At 51.1% G+C, this 22,341-nt stretch overlaps 1 protein-coding gene across 3 annotated transcripts in view; it reads left to right on the forward strand.

Moving 5' to 3' along the window:
* The window catches only part of SMOC2 (SPARC related modular calcium binding 2), a 153,077-nt gene that overhangs the window by 39,002 nt on the left and 91,734 nt on the right, over positions 1-22,341 (forward strand). For all 3 annotated transcript variants that reach the window (XM_030852932.2, XM_030852933.2, XM_060283372.1), the window contains exons 2-4: positions 6,436-6,607; positions 16,017-16,123; positions 17,092-17,191. In XM_030852932.2, the coding sequence (XP_030708792.1) occupies positions 6,436-6,607; positions 16,017-16,123; positions 17,092-17,191 (379 nt within the window). The remainder of the gene's footprint in view (positions 1-6,435; positions 6,608-16,016; positions 16,124-17,091; positions 17,192-22,341) is intronic.

Consider the following 22,341-nt stretch of genomic DNA (forward strand, 5'->3'; position numbering starts at 1 on the left):
AACTCATGAAGATAGTGCCTGCCCCAAGTCCTGTGAACCTTCCTTACACATCTTCAAGTCATCAAAAGGGTGGTGACACCTTCAGAACTGGCATGGCTTGTATGAGCAGAGGTTCAGCTCCACTGCAGAGTTTTTAAGGCATTTGTAGAATCCACTTTCTGCAGACGAATCACCTCCGAACCATAAAAGTAACGGTTGAATGTTGTCACGTAATTTTCAAGTGAGGATCAAAGATAATTCTTGCACTAAGGTAGCGCTATCCACGTGGTATTTTATTAAGAAGAATTTTAGAACAACGACGTTCCTACTGACTCTCCGATAAACTTAAGTCCGGAGCAATCAAAACCCAGGAGTTTCTTGAATTATCTCCAAGATGTACTAACAAGGAGAAAAAAGATCTGCTTTCATCATTGAAATTAACATTGATGTGGAGACAGGGAAGGAAAGTAAATAAAAAAGAAAGGTTTGGGGGAAAGAGCCGAGGTTTGCAGAGCAGGAGGTACAGCCGAGCATCTGCCCCTGGTTGTGGGACCAGGAACTAAAGCCCGCCGTGCGAACAGTGACCGGGGGCCAGAGCACCAGAGAGAGGCTGGGTCTGGGACCCGCAGCGAGCAAGGACTCCCTGAAAACACTTATAAAAAGTCTCATGTCCAATCAAACAAAATGCGAAGGCAGCCCAGAGATAAAGAAAACAGTCGCAACGGCCTGTGTGCCCCGGGGGGTCACTCCCTGCCAGGCTGCTGGCGCTGCATTTCTCTGGGTTTTCTCAGTCCTGGGAGGGCTGTCTTTGTGCCCTACACGCGGTGGACGACTCTCCTGTGTCCGGTCCTCCGTGGGGTCCCTGCAGCCTTTGCTGCGGCCCGTCTGCCGGGCCCCCTGTCCGGGCACGGCCACCCCCTTCCCATGGACCCTGCGTGTGGAGCCCACCTCCCTTGCTCTGTGCATCGTCCTGCAAAACCTGCTTCTTGGTCCTGACCACCTAACTGAGCTCCCTTTCTACTTCATGCTCCGAAGTTTCGTTTTGAAAATGACCATAGATGGGAGGGTCACTTGATGCTCCTACCGTGGACTCGAAACCTTTACGACCGTGTAAAGGTTTACCAGGGCGAACTCGCCCTGTGTTTGAATACCTGCTTGGGAGGGCTTATTTCAAGTGACATCTGCGTGCCTTCTCCAAGCATCTCTCCTGCACTGTTTCATTTCACTTTCCCAACAGGCAACAGTGTTACCACCTCCGTTTCACAAATGAAGAAGCCAAGGATTATTGGGCTAAAAGGACGACCGTCCCAGGTCACACAGCCAGCTGCCCGTCTCCAAAGTCAAGGCCATTTCTTTGACCACTGAGCCCTGTGGTGCAGACCACCTGCCACACACACTGGCATTTTCCAGCACAGACTGTTGGCCACTCTCTGTCTCTTTATTGGGTTTATAGCTTTAATCTAGTCATAAAACCTAAACAAATTCATCCCAGTAGTTTGCCCTTGGTTTTAAATTCCTACAGATGTCCCACAAATACAACGAAAAGGCCCAAAGAGGCCCAAAGTGATGAAGGTGACACACGTTATCACTACGTTGCTATCTCACTGCGTTATTTCACTCAGGGTCTTAAACTTGCTACGACAGAGCCCCCTTTGCAGGCCCACAGTCCGTTGTCTTCACTTCACGTTGCTGGCTTGTTTTTCAAGTCGGGAAGGCAGGGGCGGGGACAGGCACCTAAGGGAGAGCCGATCCCACCGTCTCTGTTGGGGTCCGATCCTCCTGGTGCCACGCCTGCCTCGCAAAGGAGGCAGCTCCCTTGGGGGACAGACGCCCTTCCCACCCGCGCTTGTCTTCATCCTGTTCTCCACAGTGTAAACCCCGTTATTTTATTCTCACAGCTGCCTCAAAGTCGGCAGAGAAAGTATTATTGCTCCCGTTTTAAGACAGACAGACCGAGTGGACACCACACTCTTGTAATTTTGACGGTTTGCTAAACGTCCTGAGTAGCATCGAGCAGTGGCAGAATCCAGTTTTCATTGGTTTACACTTAGCACCATGAACGCTGCAACTGGGTCGAGTTAATTACAGAGGACTGGAGAACCGTACTAAGTGGGTTGCTTTCTGTAAGACTCCGTCCGCTGGTGTCATCTGTGTGTAACAAGGGGAACACAGGGTTGGGAGTGTTCTGGCGGCAGGAAGGGGACCAGCTACCCGGACCCCTGGCACCCCTGAGCCTCCCCGGTCCTCAGGGTGCCTCCCAGCTCGTTGGTCTGTAGGCCAGTCGCCAGACTGACCCCACAGCAGACCTGCCTGACGTCACTGTTCCTGATTTGCTTCTGGTGATCTGTGCCCTGGGATTCCAGGCCACATCCCGTCTCATTCCTGGGCTTTTCCAGTCTTCTCAGATGGTCTCTCTGAGGAGCGTTTTCACAGCCCACACCAGATTCAGCAGGCTGTCGCGCAGGGCTCTCGGACACTGTTCTGCCTCGTGTGACCCGGTGATCGTGCGTCGTCCCGCACCGCACGGTAGTTATTCGTTGGCCCAGATGCTGTCGTGATGCTTTGTGGCGCTGTGTTTGCTGCCCTCCGGAACTTAAGCTCTGTGAGGACAGGACCGCCTTTGAACCCTACCCCACGCCCCTCCTGGAGTCCAGGAAAAAGCCTGGCAGAGGGCTGTCCCTCAACACTTACTGAGCAAGTTCAGTTCAAGCTGGACCTGACTTTTGATCTACCTTAGAGATACAATGTCCTTAAAGAGTGTGAAAAAGAGGCAGACAATTAAAATACTGCAGGAGAGCGTTTGTAAAACACGCACGATTGGCTTTTGTTAGTTCCAGCAAACGAATGAATGAATTGATGAGTGAGGGAATGAATGAGCGAATGAATGAGTGAGGGAATGAATGAATGCGTGAATGAATTGATGAGTGAGGGAATGAATGAGCGAATGGATGAGTGAGGGAATGAATGAATGGTTGAATGAGTGAATGAATGAGTGAGCGAGTGAATGAATGAGTGAATGAATGAATGAGTGAGTGGCTGTCTCCCTGGGGGAGAACTTGGGGCAACAGCTGTGTTTCACTCAAACGTCTCAGCTTCAGGCTCGAGGCTCTAGAACACCATCTCCACGTTTGTGTCGTAGGTTCGGGTTCTCTGTTCCACTAGAAAGCAGGGAACTCTTTCCTGAAATCAGCGAAAGCTTAGCCTCTAAAGTGGAGAAGTTGCCCTTTAGCAGGTGTGTTTATAACCGTGTCCCCGGTGTCCCCACCTTCCCCCCGTGGTACAGATCACTTACTCTCTCGAACCCCCCAGACTCACCCACGCCCCAGACGCCCTCGCGGTTCTAACCCATCTCACCCCCAGCGTATGAGCCTCGTCCTCGCGTCACGCTAACACACTTACTTGGAAGCTACGTTCATTTCCCGGTGGCTCATTATTTAGAAGGTTCTCGCTTTGGGGAATCTTACAGCTGCCGGATTATGTAATTCAGAAGTGTTTTTCTTAATGTGAACCCATACCATGTGTTATCCCATATTCTAATCAGATATCAGTATCACAGTGAGGAAATTCATCCGTATTAAGAGTGTTTTAACCCATTTCTTACATGTTTTCATTTTGTTCCCACTTTTCCTCTGGCTTAAACCCATGCATTTATTAAGCAGAAGACGATCACATCTTTAATCCGTTTGCACTTGACCTACTGTTTCCACTGCAGGAGTCGCATGACCTCCAGGCAGGCACTGCACATGCACCCCCTTAGCTTCCTTCTGCCCCTCCCCCGCAAGGCACCTGTGCAGACAGCCCTGCTTCGTGAAAGCAAAGGAGACGGGGCCCTGGGACGCTGAGGTCGTTGTTTTAATAGTGTTGTTCAAGGTGTAATTGATTTCCTTCTAAATTTGACAAAGTGCCTTTTATCTGAACTAGTTTGAAGACCCTCAACCCAGTTCTTTAGTGAACACTGAATTCTTTAGAATAGGACTATTTTATTTTCCCTCCAGGGCTTTGTTTAGCAAAGAATCCAGCTCCCTTAAAAGCTCATTTTCCTCTGTACACTGTCTCCCCTTAATTGCTGTTAAAAACGGGGAGGGGCAGAAACCTGCAGAAAGTGTGAATCCCCTCATTTCTGAGAAGGAGCAGTTCCACTGTTTGTTCTACATCATTAAATTACTGAGAATTATGGTCAAATTGCAAGCGCCTGAATGCTCAGCTTTTTAAAAAAATAAAAAATAGAGGCTGCGTCTCTGCATTTAGAGGAAACGATAATTACGCCGTCTTTCCTAAGTCATCCGCATTTCCTCGCTTGGGGTTTCAGGAATACAAATAGACCACCTCTTAAACACAAACATTAGCAGGATTTAGGTTATTTCAGGTTGTCATCTAAAGTAGAAGGGAGCTGCTTCTGGGCGGGCTCCTGTGTGCACTGGGCCTGCGGAGGTCCCGAGATGTTGCACGGTCAAGTTTGCTCCCCTGGTGGCCTCTGTCTCCGTCTCTCTCTCTTTCTTTCTCTTGCACAAAACCGCTCTGTTCCAGGCCAGCTGCGAGTCATAAGAACAAGTCTACGAAAACTCAAATGCTTGTGAGGAGAGGAACGAGGTGAGGCAGTGACTTTGTAAGGGAGCAGTGTTTCGCGCGGATGGAGTTCCTCAGGTGCGGTGCTCTGGGCGCTCCTGTCTCCTGGGAGCTCCTGTCTCCTGGGAGCTGCCGCTGCCTGGGGTGTACCATCGTGGCCGGAGAGTTGATTCTCATGAATCAGTTTCGGGGAAAGAGAAACAAGGTGTTGAAACCCCTCAGTGACAGAATTCAATCAAATGTGCTTATGGCCTTGCTTTACCCATTTTTAGTAAAGGAACACTTCTGTTGTTGCTGCGAAATCTTGGGAAGGTAATGATCTGTTTTCACTTGCCTCTTGGTTAAAACAAGCACAGATCATTTTAGCAAGTGAACTTCTTAGGGAAAATGAGAGCCTGCAGAATGTCTCTCCTGTGTCCCGGGGCCCCACTGAACAAAGAACCGTCCCCCCTCAGGCGCCCATGACCTGCCTCCTGGCTGGAGCCTTTCTCCAGAAATCCGGGAAATGGCCAGGCACCTCAGCTCCCAACCAAACACGCCGAGGGACTGTCCCTCACACCCTCCCTGCCACGGTGCACTTGCAGCCCTTCCTCCCCAGGACCCCAGGTGGGGCTGTGAGGACCCCGCCTGGACCCCGGGAGCGATGTGGCTCCCTGGACAATGGTGCCCCCATGGGGCCTTCCTCCCCCTGTGGCTTCATCTCAGCTTCGGTAGGTCTTTCCACATCGCCAGCTAGGACACTCAGAGACGCAAGGGGAGAGTGTGGATATCTCTTTAAGGAGCGAAGCACCCTGAGTTTGAGAACGTCCTTTCTGTCTCTTCCTGATGAGGGAACAAGTTGATGAGGTCCCTGCAATTTTGCTAAAGTCCATTCCCTCTCTTTCTCCAGCTCAGACTGGGACAGGGGAGGGGCTGCTGTGAGTAGAGCTCTGCCCCTGTAAATATCACCAGGGCAAACACACCAAATAAACCTGTTCAGACACACCCAGAGCCCAGGGCTACACACTGCTGTGGAGTATTGAGTAGCAGCCACAGCTCGGGGTTTTCTCTCTTTCCTTTAATAAATCGCTGTGAAGGGCAGGTGACATTCCAGCGACCAAAGGCTCGCGATGGCGCCACTCCCCAGAGCTTGAAGCTTTATTGGATTCATCTTCGTGTTTGTTGCTTCGTCTGGGTTGAGGAGGCCTACACACGACAGAGGGTGGGACGCACGGCGGGTTGGGAAGCCCGGGGGGTGGGCAGGGCGCACCATCAGCGGTCCAAAGAGGACAGGTGTGGGAGCAGGTGGCCGGATCTAAGCCCCACTGGGAGATGCTGCGAACTCTGAAGCCCTGTGTCCGGGCCGTCAGAGGATGGGGACCCCAGAGCGGTCAACGGGGACTGCACGGAGGGGACCCTGGGGCAGGGGCTCCGTGCTCACACCACCCCCAGCAGCCCTGGGTCCTGGGACGGAGGTGAGATTGTGTGGAACTGTCCAACAAGGAGAGACTGCCCCCCAGTTCCAGGCCGGCAGGGCACTTCTGATGCCCACGACTTCCAAGGTGATCGCAAAACCTGGTGAATGCAGGAGTCAACCAGGCACTGAATTCACAAACTCAAAGAAAAACATTGCTATTCAGAGTGTTAAAGGTACGCAGAACACGTGCACCCCCGTGCAGACCTGGACGGCGTCCCAGGCCAGTGGTGGGGCCTTCAGGGGTCCAGCCACCAGATGCCGGGCAGAGAAGTTACCCGTTATCCAGATGTGTGAAACGGATGGAGGTCGGAGTTTTCAGAGCTTCCCACATGTGTCTGGGACATCCCCTGGCACTAAGTGGCCTTAGATAGCCTTATGCTTTCCATCGAACACTCTTTGAGATGTCTGGCTTCTTTTTTCTTTGCTCCTCCAAGTTTTTGAGAGTCGACCAAGACAAGGACAAGGACTGCAGCTTGGACTGCGGGGGTCCCAGCCAGAAACCCCTCTGCGCCTCGGACGGGAGGACCTTCCTGTCTCGCTGTGAATTTCAGCGCGCCAAGTGCAAAGACCCCCGGCTAGAGATTGCTTACCGTGGAAACTGCAAAGGTAAGTTGCTTTCGATCATTTGTTCAAGAATCAGTCACTGAAGCGTACACCCATGTGCTTTATTTTCATTTGGCTAAGGTTTTCTAGGTAAAATGTCAAGGGTTTATGTTGAGAGCACGTAGCGAGAAGAGTCATTTCTGAATCATTTTTTTTCTTGTTGAATGCTCTCTTTTCTTAGAATGTTTTATGACATCATGACACAAATTTATCCAAGGGTTTCACAGAATGTTTCCAAAGTGTCTTAAAATTATTCTCACCAGTTTTTTTTTATTGGTTCTTCCAACTCCTTCTCATTTCACCTTTCAGCCTGTGGGGAGTGTGTAATAGCACCTGTGCCGTTTTCAGTGATTTTTTTTGGGGGGGGGTGCTGATTTCACACTTGTAATATTCAATTTTCCTGATCTAAGAAGAAGATTTGGAGTTAACAAGCACGCTTAGAGCAAAACATTGAAATGCTTCCCACGTTAATGAAGGGCTTGACTCAGCAAAACACGCTGATGTTTCGAGCACAAATAGAGTCAATTTCAGAAAGAGATTTAACCTTCTTTTTCTTATTATCTAGGAAAAAAAGCCACACAGGCTAAAACACCCTTGAGACAGTGTTCTGCAGTGTTTAGCTGTTAGTGCCAACAATCTGCCCAAAGGAAGAAGAGCTACTGTCTCAACTCCGTGCTTGGCCAGGTTTTGAGTAATTTGCTCTTCCTTTCATAATGCGACACATCCTAAGTAAACAGGTTGGGGCCACTGCTCTACGTGACAAAGACAGAGTTTTGCCGGTCCTTGGACGTGGGCGCCACTCCCGCTGACACCCCGCAGGACGCTCTGCCCACAGGCGTCGGGGCAGCCCAGCACTCACCTCCCACGCGCGTCTGATTTGTGTGCCCTAAACACGTCCCTCGGAGAAAAGTTTGGATGTAACTTTATGCCTTGGTTGTTGTTACACACCTCGGGTGTCTGTGCTGAGAAATGAGAAGTGACCTAAGAATGAATTCAAGTATCAGGTGATCCACCTTTTAGAGAACCTTCTAGAAACAATGGCCTATGCTGACTTAGCTTGTGAGAACAGGTGCTGTGGAGGTGGCAGTAAAGTTTGAGTTTTACGATCCTCTTTGGTGACGTTCCTTTAGAGAACCCCCGCAAATGCCCTTTAGGAGGATAATTCCCGTCAAACACTCTGTCGGAGGACGATGAGGAAGCCGCTATATGAAGCCTCTGTGTTGGCCATAGTCTCCGTGGGCGTCTGTGGTGGGTTCATTAGACAGAGGCCAGAGGCCGTCCATCTGTCTGGGTGGACATTGACACCAGAGGCCTCTGTGTCCCACAGTTGAGGTCGCTCTCCCGGGCCTCCCACTTCGAGCTCTGCAGAGTCCACGGTGGGTTGCTTTTGCACAGGGACGGTAAACTGGAGTTAAGCGCAGATGGCCTTTTGGGGATGTCACTGTTAGCTTATTTGTGTTTGGATCCAGCCTCATTTTTTTCTGGAAAATTCCCTTGGTTGGGATTCTCACACCTCACTGAAGAAGTTTCAGACCATAAATTTGTGACACAAAAAGTGTGATAATGGATGGGACCTCCCTGGCGTTCCGTTCCAGTGGTTGGGACTTCGCCTTCCAATGCAGGGGGTGCAGGTTCCATCCCTGCTTGGGGAGCTGGGGTCCCACGTGCCTCATGGCCAAAAAACCAAGGCATAGGCCAGAAACAATATTGTAACAAATTCAATAAAAGACTTTAAAAATGGTCCACATCAAAAAAAAATCTTTAAAAAATGTGATAAGGAAGAAGTAGGTAAAAACTAAACTTATTTCCTAAAAACAAGTTTAGTTTAAATCAAAAGGATTAAAATAAAAAGAATGCGAAGGTACCTGTAAACGTCGAGGTCAAGGTTATCTGGTGCTTCGGTTGCCAAGGGTAGCAAATATTAAAGTTACTTTAAAGAGACATTGTTAGTTGTACGACATAGTTTGAGATAACTGGGCATCAGGTACCTCTGACACTGTAGGTTTGGGGGAGTCGGAGCTCTGAAGCGTCTGCTTTCAGTCCTCTCCTGTGGGTGATCTGAGTCTGGTCCACGCTGGGGCTGCCCGGAGAAGGGCTTCCCGGTCTGCAGACCGTCTTTTCCCACAGACGCAGCCTTTCCCTGGAGCCGAGCTCTGAACGGGAGCGGACCCTCCTCAGGGGCGGCTCCTTCATTCCAGCTGATTTACTTTGCCTCGTTTCCCCACCCTGTCCCTGTGTGTCCAGCATTTAACACCCCCCAGCCTGCCCCGGGACCACGTGGCAGGAAGGGTTCACGGTGAATGGGAGGGGACCCTGGTGCTGATGGACCAGAGACAGGTGTCCTGACTCCCCGGGCAGGTGCTGCTGTTACATCCCTCTGTCCCCAAGGGCACAACCACTGCCAATTCCGCACCACACCCAGGTCGAGAGCTTTCTGCTGTGAAGGTGAGAGCGGGGGAAGGAGATTGAAATGGCACTCCCACTGCACGGAATACGCATATTCATCCGCATTTGCTCTAAATTATTCCCGGTTTTGAAATTGGCTGGTGTATCGTAGTATCAACTTGGCAAGTGTGAAGCTGCATATATATATATATATTTTTTTTTTGCGGTACGCGGGCCTCACCCGTTGCGGGCTCTGGACGCGCAGGCTCGGCGGCCATGGCTCACGGGCCCACCTGCTCTGCGGCATGTGGGATCTTCCCGGACCGAGGCACGAACCCGTGTCCCCTGCATCGGCAGGCGGACCCTCAACCACTGCGCCACCAGGGAAGCCCTGCTCTTAACTATTGACCTTGAACAGAAGTACACTGGTTTACACTGATGGATTTTTCTCATATTTTCTTAGAAATTTGTGGAGTTTGTGTTTTTAGAACTCAGCAAACACATTAATATTTTTCTTTTGATCTGAGACCATTGGGCCTTTCTTTTCAAGAAAAATCTCTGACATTGAATAAAAAAGCCAAAAAAAAAAAAAAAGGGAGAAGACGGAAAAGAAGAAGAAGAAGAAGAAGAAAAGTCTAGATGCCGGTGGTTCTTGGAACTATTTTGAGATTTCTGGAAACAGAATTATAAAGGATATCTGACAGAAACAACTTCCTGGAGATTTCCGAGACCTGGCTTTTTAGTGACCAGTGAATAAGAAAAGAAACGTGGTTACAAAGTGCTTCCTGATACCCGTCGTCCCCTTTCTCATTCGCAGCCCGAGTCTTATGGCCACCGTCCCGCTCGTCATTGCAGAGCGACCCCCTGGCAGCGTTGGGGTCTCTGTGGGTCACAGCGTGGCCGGCATACGAGTGCACAGGGGTCCACAATGTCGAGGAGACAGACCCCTGCCCCTCGACGGGGGTTATTATTAATATCGCGGTTATGGCGAGTTTCCAGAGCCCTTGTTCTCTCCCTGTGAATACCCTGGGCTTTCACTCTGGACACATAGTGACCACTGGCCTAGAAGCCTTGGCGTGCCTTCCGGGCCCTCTCTCCCTGCTGGGCTGCTGTGACCAGGCGTTACCTTAGCGCTCGCTGGGCAGGCCTGGCCCTCAGGACCGCGTGACCGTCCTCTTCCCTGTGTGTGACCCAGGCCACTTGCAGGGGGATCCTGCTGACCTGGGATCGGTGTGCACTCCGCTGAGTCCTGCATGGAGAGAGCTCAGGCTCCCAGCACTGCATTTCTGGAAATTCCGAGGAAGGCGTAAACCACACATGTGGTCAGCAGGGCTGTCGCCCCTGAAAGTACCGAGGTTTTCAAGCAGAATTTCTGCGAGGCCGGAGGGTGCTCGTCACCTCCAGTCGGTGCAGTACCGCCCTCTCTGAGGTGCTCTGTGTACTTTAATTTTATTAAAACGCATGATATAAAACCTGACGGCGGTGGGGCCTGCAGCCCAGCCGCAGTACCTCTGATGCTACTGGCGTGGCCAGGCAGGCAGCTGGCCGTGGAGCTCCACGTGGGGCAGAGATGGGGTCGGGAGGGCGAGGTCTCTGTTCTCTTTAGCAACCCTGTATCCTCCAAGGTTAGTTCATCAGAGGAGCTGGGGCAAGCGCAGCGCGGCCTCAGTCAGTCTGCCCTGTGAAGGTTTGTAGCCAGACTTCACACAAAAGGACCCTGGGATGGCTTGCACGGGGACCTGGGGTGATGCGTTGATGACACTGTGGCGATCAGTTGTCATAGAGCTGCTTCTGATCAGTTGTTCCCCGGATAAATGTTGTAAGAAACGTTGGAATGCTTTTATATGTTCTTGCAGTCAGCTGTACTTTATCTTACTCTTTTTCCTTTAGGACTTGGCCACCCCGATTATGTACCCTGGCTTTTCCTGTTCTAATTTGTTTCTGTCTTGATGCGTTTACAATGATAATACTTACAATGAAAACTCAGTTTCTTTCTCCTCGGCTCTAAGATGCTCCCTCTGGTCAAGGGACGGTTTGGACCCTTGCCGTGGCTCTGCCTGAGCTGGGCCGCTGCAGGTGGGTGGACGGGGAGCCTTCCTTGGAGTCCCACTGGTCCTTTATCACAGCACAGCCTTCTGTATCATTTATGCCAAAGAACACTGCAGCACAGAATTCCTCATTTTCCTCGGAGGCTGCCCTTCAAAATTACGGGTGGGTACAGTATTCCAACTTTTGAAACACAGGGTCTGCCTTCATTCGATGCCAATAAAACTAAAGGCCTGTCGCCCTCGGGCTATCGTTTCTGCAGCCACTACTAAGGGAGAGCTGGCTTCCTCGTCAGCTTTGTTTGTTCAGACCCCAGCCTTGTCTGAGCAGCCCCCGTGCTGGCCACGGGGACCCAGCAATGAGAACTGTGTCCCCAGAGAGTTGACACCACCGTGCTCAAAACCATCACCATGTAGTCGCCCTGCTAGGTCCAGGGTCAGTAGGTCTGTTGACCTGAAAAATACCCAGTGTGGCCCTTTATTGTACGTTTCATAATGGGACTCTGAAATAATTCCATATCCGCAAGGGTTTCTGCCTCAGTAAGAAGCTTGCTGAGTGGCTCTGTCTCTGGGGTGAGGACTCACACAGGAAGAGTTAAAGGACACGCGATCCACTTTCTTCTGGGTAATGTTTCCATGTCATCCTGTGTGTGATGGACAGAGGACCCCACAAGAAGAGCTCCCGGGCTCAGGGGCGGTCAGGGTCGGGACCGCCTGTAAACATCAGTGCTCCATGACCTTGTTCTGGCTGGGCCTCCTCGGGGCCTTTTAACTCTTCTTCTCCAAAATTCTTCTGCATAAAATGTGCAGCAAATCTGTCTCTTCCAATAATTGCTTAAACCTGTTGTGAGTGATGTTAGCAAAGTAGGAAATGATTTGCTTCCTGTTTAAATGAAAACCATCATTAGAAACAACCACTATAAAACATGGCCGTTTATTTCTAGTTGAGAGCAAGCAGTGCATCTCGATAGTTTCCGTGACTGACGTATCTTGACGCATAGACACGTTTTGTGATCCCCTTGGAAAAGGAATCTCTTTCACTTTGCAGTTGAGAGAAAACAATTAACAACTAGGTAAATAAATTGCTTACAAAACTCATTATTACTAACAAAAAACTCATCCCAAAATTTTTATTAAAAACCTGTTGTTAGCAATGCCTTGCTAAACACAGGGAAGAAATTATTTGTAAAGTCTCTGCTCTTTCAGATAACAACAACTTTCTAAAAAATACGATCAAATTTGCATCAAAGCAAAAGTTTTTCTTTGGTCTAGTAAAATGATTGAAATCCTTGATTAGAAGGAGCTTAATGCTTTGATTTAATTAAAATATTATAATTTTCAGTTAAGCTGGATTTTCCTATGAGGTCAAAATTGGTCATACTTTAAAAATTATTATGAACCAAAAAGTTACGTGATACCACTTCATACCCACTAGGATGGCTATCACAATTAAAAATGAAAAACACAGAAAATCATTATTGGTGGGAATGTGGAGACATTGGAACGCTTGTCCATTTTGGGGCAGGAATGTAAAATGGTTCGTACACTGTGAAAACCAGTTTGGTGTTTTCTCTATAAATCGGACACAGAATTATCATAGGACCGAGAAATTCCCCTCCAGGTATATATATCCATAAGACTTGAAAACGGAGGTTCAAACAAAAGTCTGTACGTGAGTGCCCGGAGCAGCGTTACTCATAATCACCAAAAGGTGGAAAGAGCCCAAATGTCCATCAGTACTAGAGCAGATACACACGCTGCGGTGTGTCCGTACGATGGACATTCCTCAGCCCTAAGGAGGAAAGAAATGCTGGCACAGGTAACGCCGTGGCTGGACATTGAAAACACACTGTCACACGCTTTGACTCCTTTTATATGAAATGTCCAAAACAGGCAAATGCACAGGGACGGAGAGCAGAGTGCTGTCGCCGGGGAGGGAGGGCGATCGGCTTCCCTGTGGAGATGAGAATGTCCTGGAGCCAGGTAGAAGCGGTGGTTACACAACATTTCGGATGCACTAAACGCCACTGAATTGTACACTTTTATGTTTTGTGTAGTGGCCCCACAGTAAGGGCAAATTATCGTGCCCACGTTTTGAGGCTTTAATTCTCAAACAGTTAAAAATAAATTGTCCAGAGTAAAAGCTCAACAAGGCCCCTGAACAGTTAAGCACCTGCTTAATTTTTTTTTTTTTTTTTTTTTTTTGCGGTACGCGGGCCTCTCACTGCTGTGGCCTCTCCCGTTGCGGAGCACAGGCTCCGGATGCGCAGGCTCAGCGGCCATGGCTCACGGGCCCAGCCGCTCCGCGACATGTGGGATCTTCCCGGACCGGGGCACGAACCCGTGTCTCCTGCATCGGCAGGCGGACTCTCCACCACTGCGCCACCAGAGAAGCCCCCTGCTTAATTTTTAATCTCACCACAGGAAGCGTAAAGAGAGAAAATATAATTGGGGAAGAAATGTATCACCTGTAAATTCAGCTCCAAGACTGTTGAACCTTTCTGTTCCACTTAAAAGTGATGGACAAATTGGAAAAACTGAGAATAATATAGTTCTGAGGCTCTGCTTCATATTTTGATTTCTACAAAGAAGGGCATTGAATTTAGCCTCCAGAGTGTATCTGTGAACCACATATGGTTTACAGCGATGTTAAGGGCACAGGGGAGCGTTCCAGCCGCTCAGGATGAGCTGTCCCGGACCGCGGCGGGGGGACACAGCACAAGGGCGTGTTAACGACAGTGCGCTGTACATGCAGAAACTTTCTGAAAGGGTCAGCCTCGTGTTAAGTGCCCTAACCAGAATAAAATAAAAAACAAAGTAGAAAGAACACTAGGAGATGTTACTAATTGGGGGCGAACTCCCTAGCGTGTTTCTGTATTTCCGTAGGATGGATGTGGAGGACGCTCTTGGACCTCTTCTCAGGAGCGAGGGCCCTGCCCCTGACTCACGCTTTCCGGGATCGGGGAGTAACAGGAAGTTGGTGTGAGGCACAGAGCGCTCCTGCCTAGTCGGCGGCTACAGACTTGCTCTCAGGGATGCTTGACACGGGCCCTGCAGTTCCTGCTGCAAAGTCTTCCTGGTTTCCTGTGGCTGAGTCCTCAGCCACGTGCCAGACGTAAACCTGAACGTGCCGTCCGTGTGAGAGGTTTGAGAGCTCTCCCGCCAGTGGCAAATGTGGAGTCTTTTCCAGAAGACTGGAGCCCGGAACGGGGCCCGTAGGTGGTTTGGGAAATGTCTGCGTTTTTGGCGTGTTCCACAATAGTTCAAATGTTAGAAGTAATTTGTAACCCCGTCTGTACCCTCGTGGGGACCTCGCAAGCTGAGAACTCATGTCACTTTTCCTTTTAGACACAGTCAAACCACAGGTTATGCTAAAAAAATGAGGACAGAAGTCCAGCAGAGCAGTGATTTCTCCTCAGCTAAAACACAGGCTACATTAAAACCACATGTTGCCGAGTGCTGGCAAAAATGCAGATCAAGACGTGAGGCCTGAGCCTGCCTGGACGTGTTCCGCCTGACGCGCAGGCCCATCTTGCGGGAGGCGGCGGCCACGGGGCTTCCACAGGGTCCAAGATAAGGGTTTCCGGCAGCAGAGTCAGTATTTAGACATGGTCGCTGCAGGACAGGCAGCCCCGAGCCCTGGAGCTCGCGCCCAGATGGCATTTCGTTGTAGCTAAGACATTTTACTACCAAGCAATCAGAAAGTCACCATCTAAAAATGCTGGGCAGTGGACACGTTTGAAGCAGCATCTCAGTGTCCAGAGGGCCTTCCAAATCCAGACAACTTGTAATTTAGATCTGGAAACACTTAAGAAAACTGGGGCAAGCCATTCTTTGCAACTTCTAAAATTCCAAGGGGCTACATCAGATGACGGGTCTAAAGAACTAAGGCATGTGCCTGGGGTGCCGCCCGAGGGCATGAGGCTAGCGGTGGCAGCCCTGGGGACGCGCTTCCCCACGGTGGACGCAGATTCTGCAGAACATGTTTTATTGGCCTTTGGTCGTGAGAAGAGGGGCCCCTATCGGGGGCTGGCCCACCTGTGTAACTCCTCCCGGGTCCTGAGACAAGCAGCAGGAGTGAACAGGCTCTGGTACCGCTTCAGATGGAGCAGGCTGGCGGCTCCCAGGCCCTGCCTTCCCACCATCGCAGGTCTCCACGGTGGGTCTTGGTGTCTGTTTCCTCATTCCTGCCATCCAGAGCTGGGTTAGATGGGCTTGACTGGTTCAGTCTTTCCCTTCTCTACTAGTTGATGGTGTCCCAGGGGATCTCTCCCTAAGGAACAGTAGGAACATCGTGCTTTGTATCAAATCATCATGTTGTATTTTCACGTGAATGGGTGGAAATTCGTGCTCAGCGCGAGGACTGATAAAGGTATTTGGCCTTTAATCTGATTTACTGTTGGACTTGCCTCTTGAGGTGAGAAGCGCAGGAGCCTGGTATCACTCTAACATCCTAAGAAACTCAGATGCAGAGGAAAGAGGCTGCCGGGTGGACAAGGGTGGACCACAGATGGGACGGGTCCCTGGGCTGCAGCCGAGGGCAGGAAGGCACGTGCCCCCAGGGTGCCCGCCTGCCCCCCTCCCTCCAGGGCGGTGCCTTTGTGCTGAGTTTCACCGTGGCTCCTGGACCCGGTACCCACTTGGCGCATGGCCTGGCCCCTGTGCTCCGAAGGACCTCCTAGGATCTGAGAGTCTGTCTGTGACCGGCGGGGCTACTGCCCATCTTGCATTGTCTGGGAAGCAGAGTCCACATTTCTCCACAGGCAAGCGGAGTGGCCTTTCAGAGCCGCGGCTTCTGGGAGAAGAGCGTCCCTTCCCGCCGAGGCCCGGCCTCCCCACGGGGATCCTGCTTGCTGGCCGGGCGCCTGTCGGGCAGCCAGCCTCCGCGCCGGGCCCCTCTGGCCCCAGCCCCTCGCGCGGGCGGTGCCTCTGCAGTGCACCCCGCGGCCTGACTGCCGCCCTCGCCCTGTGCCTCCCCGCAGACGTGTCCAGGTGCGTGGCCGAGAGGAAGTACACCCAGGAACAAGCCCGGAAGGAGCTGCAGCAGGTGTTCGTCCCCGAGTGCAGCGACGACGGCACCTACAGCCAGGTGTGCAACCCGGGGCGGGGCGGCGGGCCTCTCACGGGGCAGGGGTCTTCCTTCCTATCTCACAGTGGTTCCTCCCGAGGGGGTCGCTGTCACAAACAGGGCGAGTCCTTCCCCGGCGCACGTGCTCTTGTCACGGCCGTGCCGTCCCCCCTCACTGCTGGGAGACGGACCGCACGGCTTCCTCTAGGCCGGCTCACGGCTGAGCCTCCAACTCCGATTCGCTGTTAGTTGCGGAGGAGAACACGCCAAGGTCACATCTGGTTTCTGGGGTCACCTCGTTAGTCAGTGGTGGCGTCTGATCACCCAGTGCTCTATCTGGAGTGTGTCAATATTGTTATTGCCAATACTATGATTTCTTATTAAGGGAAACAAATTCCTGAAATACTACGCTAACTGACATAGCTTTTGGTAGGAAAAAAAAACCACACACAAGACAGGATCTGCTGTGAGCCATCCAATAATGATGTGAGCTCTGTGTATTTTCACAACAATCATTTGACCTTTGAAAGACTCAGGAAGGAGAGAGAGAGACAGAGAGAAGCTGGAGCCGTGGGTGGTGTCCACGCTGGCTGGCGGCGGTGGGGGGAGCTGGGGCAGTGAAGGGACATCCCGCCGGCAGCCGGACCGCAGTCTCCTGTCTGTCCTGACTCCTGGGTGACTGGGTTTCCCTCTTGTTAAGATGTGGGCTCGGGCCCCATCGCAAAGATGAAGGAGTAGATACTGAACGGTTACGGGCTGGCGCCCACCGGCGTTCACTACAACACCTCTGGTCCCTTTTGTCCCTAAGATCCCAGGTTCCAGAGCATTCCAGGTTGTTTGCCGGGTGTTCAAACGCAAGGACTCAGGAAGCACCAGGCCTCCTGGACCTGCGTTGGAACTGAGGCTGGGCTGCAGGTGGTGGAGGGGGCCTCACGGAGGGCGGGCGCCACTCGCACTGACTGCCCCGTCCCATGCCGTCCCTCCTGCAGGTCCAGTGCCACAGCTACACGGGGTACTGCTGGTGCGTCACACCCAACGGGAGACCCATCAGCGGCACCGCCGTGGCCCACAAGACGCCCAGGTGTCCCGGTAAGTCCAACTGAACTTACGAGGTGAAACTGCTGCTGACATTATTGGCTGCTTTCTGATCATCTTACAAATGTTTGCTCATAACTGAAAAGAAATTCAGTTTAGGTGGAATTATGAGGAATGTTGGGAATGGATTTGAGTCACTGAACAAAGCCCAAAGTATTATGAAAACTTTTTTTTTTTTTTTTTTTGCGGTACGCGGGCCTCTCACTGTTGTGGCCTCTCCCGTTGTGGAGCACAGGCTCCGGACGCGCAGGCTCAGCGACCATGGCTCACGGGCCCAGCCGCTCCACGGCATGTGGGATCCTCCTGGACTGGGGCACGAACCCGTGTCCCCTGCATCAGCAGGCGGACTCCCAGCCACTGAGCCACCAGGGAAGCCCGAAAACTTTGTTTCTAAGAGAGCTTAGGAATGGAGCATCTGGGTCTGAACCACAGTAGGTTATGGCAATTCGGGGCTCTTAATGGTTAGAAATAACCACAGGGACCGTGGTCATCAGTGGAAAAGACCAAATGCTTTCGCTGGCCGAGAAAAGCAAACATTTCTGCGTTTGTATGTATATATTTGCAAAGAAAAAGTGGCTCATTCCTCACAGGTCCCTTTCCAGATGGTTTATTTGTGTTATTTTGTTACTCGTAAGAGGGCCTCATGTACTGAAGGTAATAATATTGGCAGGAGAAGAATCTATAAAATGGTCTGTTTTCCATTAATATTTTACCAAAAATGTTATAAAAGATTCAGATCATTTTTATTTGAAAATGGTCTGCAGCTTGAGTTTTGATTAATTGGTGAGGGAGACCTATCAGACCATTTATGAAGAAATTTCATGATCTTTGTGTCACAATCACTAGATTAAGCTTACTAGGGAAAAACATACTGTTATGTAACAATACAAAACATCTTCCTGAATTTTCATGCAAAATATTGAAACGTGTATTGACAGTTTACTTTTAGACTCCTTTTCTGTTTCAAGAACAGGCATCTTATAATTAGAAATTCTGTTCGTGATTCAGACATTTATACCAGGAGCCAAGGCACAGGTCAGAACTCATAACTGCCTCAGAATGATGATGTACGTACGTAATTAGCAGTAACACAAAACCTAATTTTAAGTGACTGGTCATCACTTAAAAGCCAGGGGGTGTGCATAATGTGGAATTAAAATATACTTATTTTTAAAACTGTTTTGTCATCCAAGATCTAAAAATTGCTGTAAATATATTTTTAGTGAGCTTACATTTGCACCTAATAATTCTTTTACAAACCCATGGAGTAAATGAAAGAGAAACAAATTAGCATAATGAGTTGGCCTCTGTGTGTGTCCCTCACTCTGAAAGTTACTTGCAAATGCTTATTTCAACCAAGTAACAGCATTTTGAGTCAATCTGAGCCTTATTTTACGAAGGAGACAGCAGAGGAGATACCTATTTCCATGATTTTAGTGACACCTTTTGAGAAATTAAGTAGTGTCTGAAAGAACTTTCTTAGAAAACCATGAGCAAAGTTGGCTGGATTTCTTATAACTTCCCTGTAACACTTCGTTTCTAGAATCAAACCACTGCACTGTTCACTCACATTATTTTTTCCAACCAGGTAGCAGCAATATTTTGCTGTATAGAAATGCTCCATTTTTTTCACTGCCCATGTGGATTTTTTTGTTTCAAGTGATGGGTTATGGAAGGAAGAGTATTCTTCCCCTTTGCTTAGAATCTGGTGTTTATTGCATGGAAAATGCCAGCGGGGGTGGGGAGGGCATGTCTCTGAGGACACTTGTGGTGTGGGCAGGGCAGGCTCCCTCCCAGACCGAGACGGGGCTCCCTGTAGGAGTGCCTCCCTTTTCACCCCTGTGGCTTGCTTTTGCAGCTTGGCCAGAGTTATGGGAAAATTCTGTGAATCCCCAGCTGTATTCATGCTTTTATTCTGCAGAGATATGGGTGGGGGAGAGCAGGTGCCTGTGCTCGGAACACGTGTGGAAACTGTGGCTTGCAGGGCGTTGTTGAGAGAATCTTGGTATTTAAAGGGAGAGTGTTGGGAGAACTGAGTGCACGGCACACACAGTGTTTATGATAGACTTTTGTAACACAATGTAAAGTAACTTCTTCCCAGATATTGACGCACCCTCCCCAATCTCGTGCAAGAGTGTGGCAATGAGCATCACCTTGGAGAGATTGTGGTTGATAACGTGCATGTCAGCTGGTCAGTTTCCATCTGCAAACCCCCAGGGGCATCCTCCTCCCTTCCCTGGGACCCTGGCTGACACCTGCTGGGGCTGATAGCTTTGTCTACGGGAGTGATTTCCATCTAGCTTATTACAAATGATTAACATCAGCAGTCAGCAGTGGTCTTTGGCTCCTGGGTCGCACGGAGCTGACCATACAAGCACATTCTATAGAAATTTGAAAATCAGAAAAAGATATTAAAACTTAGCAATAAACAGTAACAGTCACTTAGAATGCATGTGTGTGTTTATTATGAACTGGTGCAGACACACGTTGCAACAGCCCCTGGGGAGCGCGGGGGGCGTCCGCTCACAGCTGATTTCAGTGGAACAGAGGGGGCCCCAGCATCCACGTCCCCCCGCCCACTCCTCCCAGAAAGACCTTCAAAGGGAAGGATTCTTTTATTTCACAGTCACGTGTTTTTAAGCCATTAACGCAAAGCACCACACTCCTGTGGATCAGTGAGAAGAATGGGATAATGAGGCCATCTAGCAGAAAAAGACGATCTTGAACAGGCAGCATTTTATAAGTGAGGAAATCCTAGGGACCAGGGCACATAGGAAGAGGCGCTTGTGCTCATCGGTAGCAGGGGCATGCAAACCAGCCTCCCAGGGAGACTCCCTGACACCCAGGGGAGGGGCAGCAGCGGTGAACCCCGGGGGGCCCCCGACGTGCCATCCGCTTGCCCCTGCAGACGGGCCCGCTTTGGAGCGGGAGGCGTGTGAGAGAGTGTGCATGGCATGCTGGTGGTGATGACCAGATCCTGGAAGTCAACGAGCGTCCACTGGTGTCTGAGGGAGAGATCACGTGCTCGCCTGGCCCACGGGCAGGACAGGAACGGCGAGAACACAGAGGAGCTGCTGCAGCGAAACGCGGCTCCAGCGAGTGTGTCTGCGTGAGGGGGCGGAGCCCGGAACACCGCAGCCCGTTTAAAATTCAAAAACCAGGCAAAACTCAGCTTCAGCTTCAGACTCTCAGGGCGGCGGTGAGGTGTGGAAGGGGGAGAACTTTGTGACGGGAGAGAGGGCGGGGCCTGGGGGCTCCTCCCCCTGCCGGGGCACTGTTTCCCTGGACCTAGTGTGATAAGTCACTGGGCTGTGCGTTTGTGTTGGTGCACGTCGTGTGTGAGTGTGGTGTTTCACAGGTTCAGAACGTTAAAGTTGCAAAGCCCATGTAAGGGGTAACACACTGATTTAAATTCTCCCCGAGGTTATAAGTTATCTGACATCCTTTCCCGAGGATTTTGACAGAGGGAAGGTGTTGGATGTCTAGGAAGCGGCAGAAGGGGAGGTGGGGTCAGGACGGCCGCTTCCCTGCAGGGGAGGGATGGCAGGAAAGAGACTGTAGGAGGGTTTGGGTAAGACCGGTGTCAGGGTCAGCATCTGCCAGGGGATGTGTGGGACGAGCGGGGAGAGCAGGCTGGGAGCCCATGTCAGGGCCGACGGTGGCCGGGCTCACGCTCACGGGGCTGTCGTGTGTCAGCGTCACGCCCCCGAGGTAGACGTGGTCTCACCTTCTATTTACAGGTGAGAGCCTGACCCGAGGCCCCTGTGCATGTAAGTGACGGGGCTGGGATTTAAATCTATGCTTTTGTCTCCATTGCCCACATTTTCTGCCAGATACCATAATGTGACTTCATGGGCCTTGAATTCCTTATTTATAAGAAATAATGAATTGGAATATGTGTAGCTCCCAGCTCTGAGCTCCATGACCACGGGGCCGTGTTGTCCAGGCGCCAGCGAGGTGCCTGAATGACAAGGAGCGCCACTCCCCACCCTCTGCAGTGACTCCTCGGTGACCCTGGAGCCCACCACCTGCTTTACTCAGCTTCCACCAAGTCAGCGCACTTCCTGGACCACTTGCTCGGGGGCTGACAGGTAATCGCACAGATTTTCACAACAAGGGGAGGATCTGCCTTGTCTGTCCTTCCGGCCACGGACTCGGACTCGTGACTCTCAGTGGAGCTCAAGCCTTAGGGGGCAGGGAGCTTCGGTCAGAAATCAGCCCCTTTGGCCCCTGTTGGCCCCTGCTTCCTGGTGACGGGATCATTCCCACATGGCGAGGACCCTGAGAATGGGATCAAAGCCGTCCCTTTAGTGAGCGGCAGCGGCCAGGCCCCATGACGCTCATCCTCGTGGCTGCTTCACCTTCCCTCCCTAGAAACCCACCCGTCATTTCTCGTTAACGAGCATCTCCACCAGCAGCGCTTACCGAACCTTTGCCGGGCCAGGCGCCCACAGCCGGACACACCCGTCGAGGACCTGGGAGTTCCCTGCGGAAGCCGCGGGCCCCCAGAGAGGGGCGACTCACCATCCAGAGAACGCAGGGAGGCATCTGGAGGAGACAGTTCCCAAAGAAGAGGGCAGAACTGTCTCCTTCCACTGCTTAGTCTCAAGGGGCCCTGGGTCTGCTCTTCCCCTTAGCAAGTCCGGTGCGGGGGTGAGCAGGGGCTGGAAGGCCTTTCCCTCTTCTGGGGAAGCAGCAGCATGTTGCCCTGAGACATTATTCAGCACCAAACAGCTGCTCTTTGAGCTAAATCCACTCCCAGCCCTGCCCTGCCTGAGAGCAGGCGTTCCTGGAGATTATACCCCCAGCCCTGCTGGTCTAGACCCCGGGTCTGCTGCGGGGAGGGGGCTCTTCACTTGCACCAGGGATGCCCAGGAGGGTCTTCCCTCCGTCTGTCTTGCTGCTGAGGGGCCAGATCCGCAGGTCTCCATCCGGGCACAGCTGATTTATATTTATTCTGCAGGGATTTTCTCTTGTTCTTCTTTCTAAAGATTTGAAGACTGACATTGCTGGGGGCGGGAGGAGAGCTTAAAAACAAAGGACTTTTTTCCGAGGGAGGATTTCTGTCGCTGGCCCATTCTCGATGAATTGGAAAGAGCTTCGGGGTTTTAATCTCATCTCCCTCTGTTACCGTGTACCCTAGC

The sequence above is a fragment of the Globicephala melas genome, chromosome 14, assembly GCF_963455315.2.
Source record: "Globicephala melas chromosome 14, mGloMel1.2, whole genome shotgun sequence".
NCBI lineage: Eukaryota > Metazoa > Chordata > Mammalia > Artiodactyla > Delphinidae > Globicephala > Globicephala melas.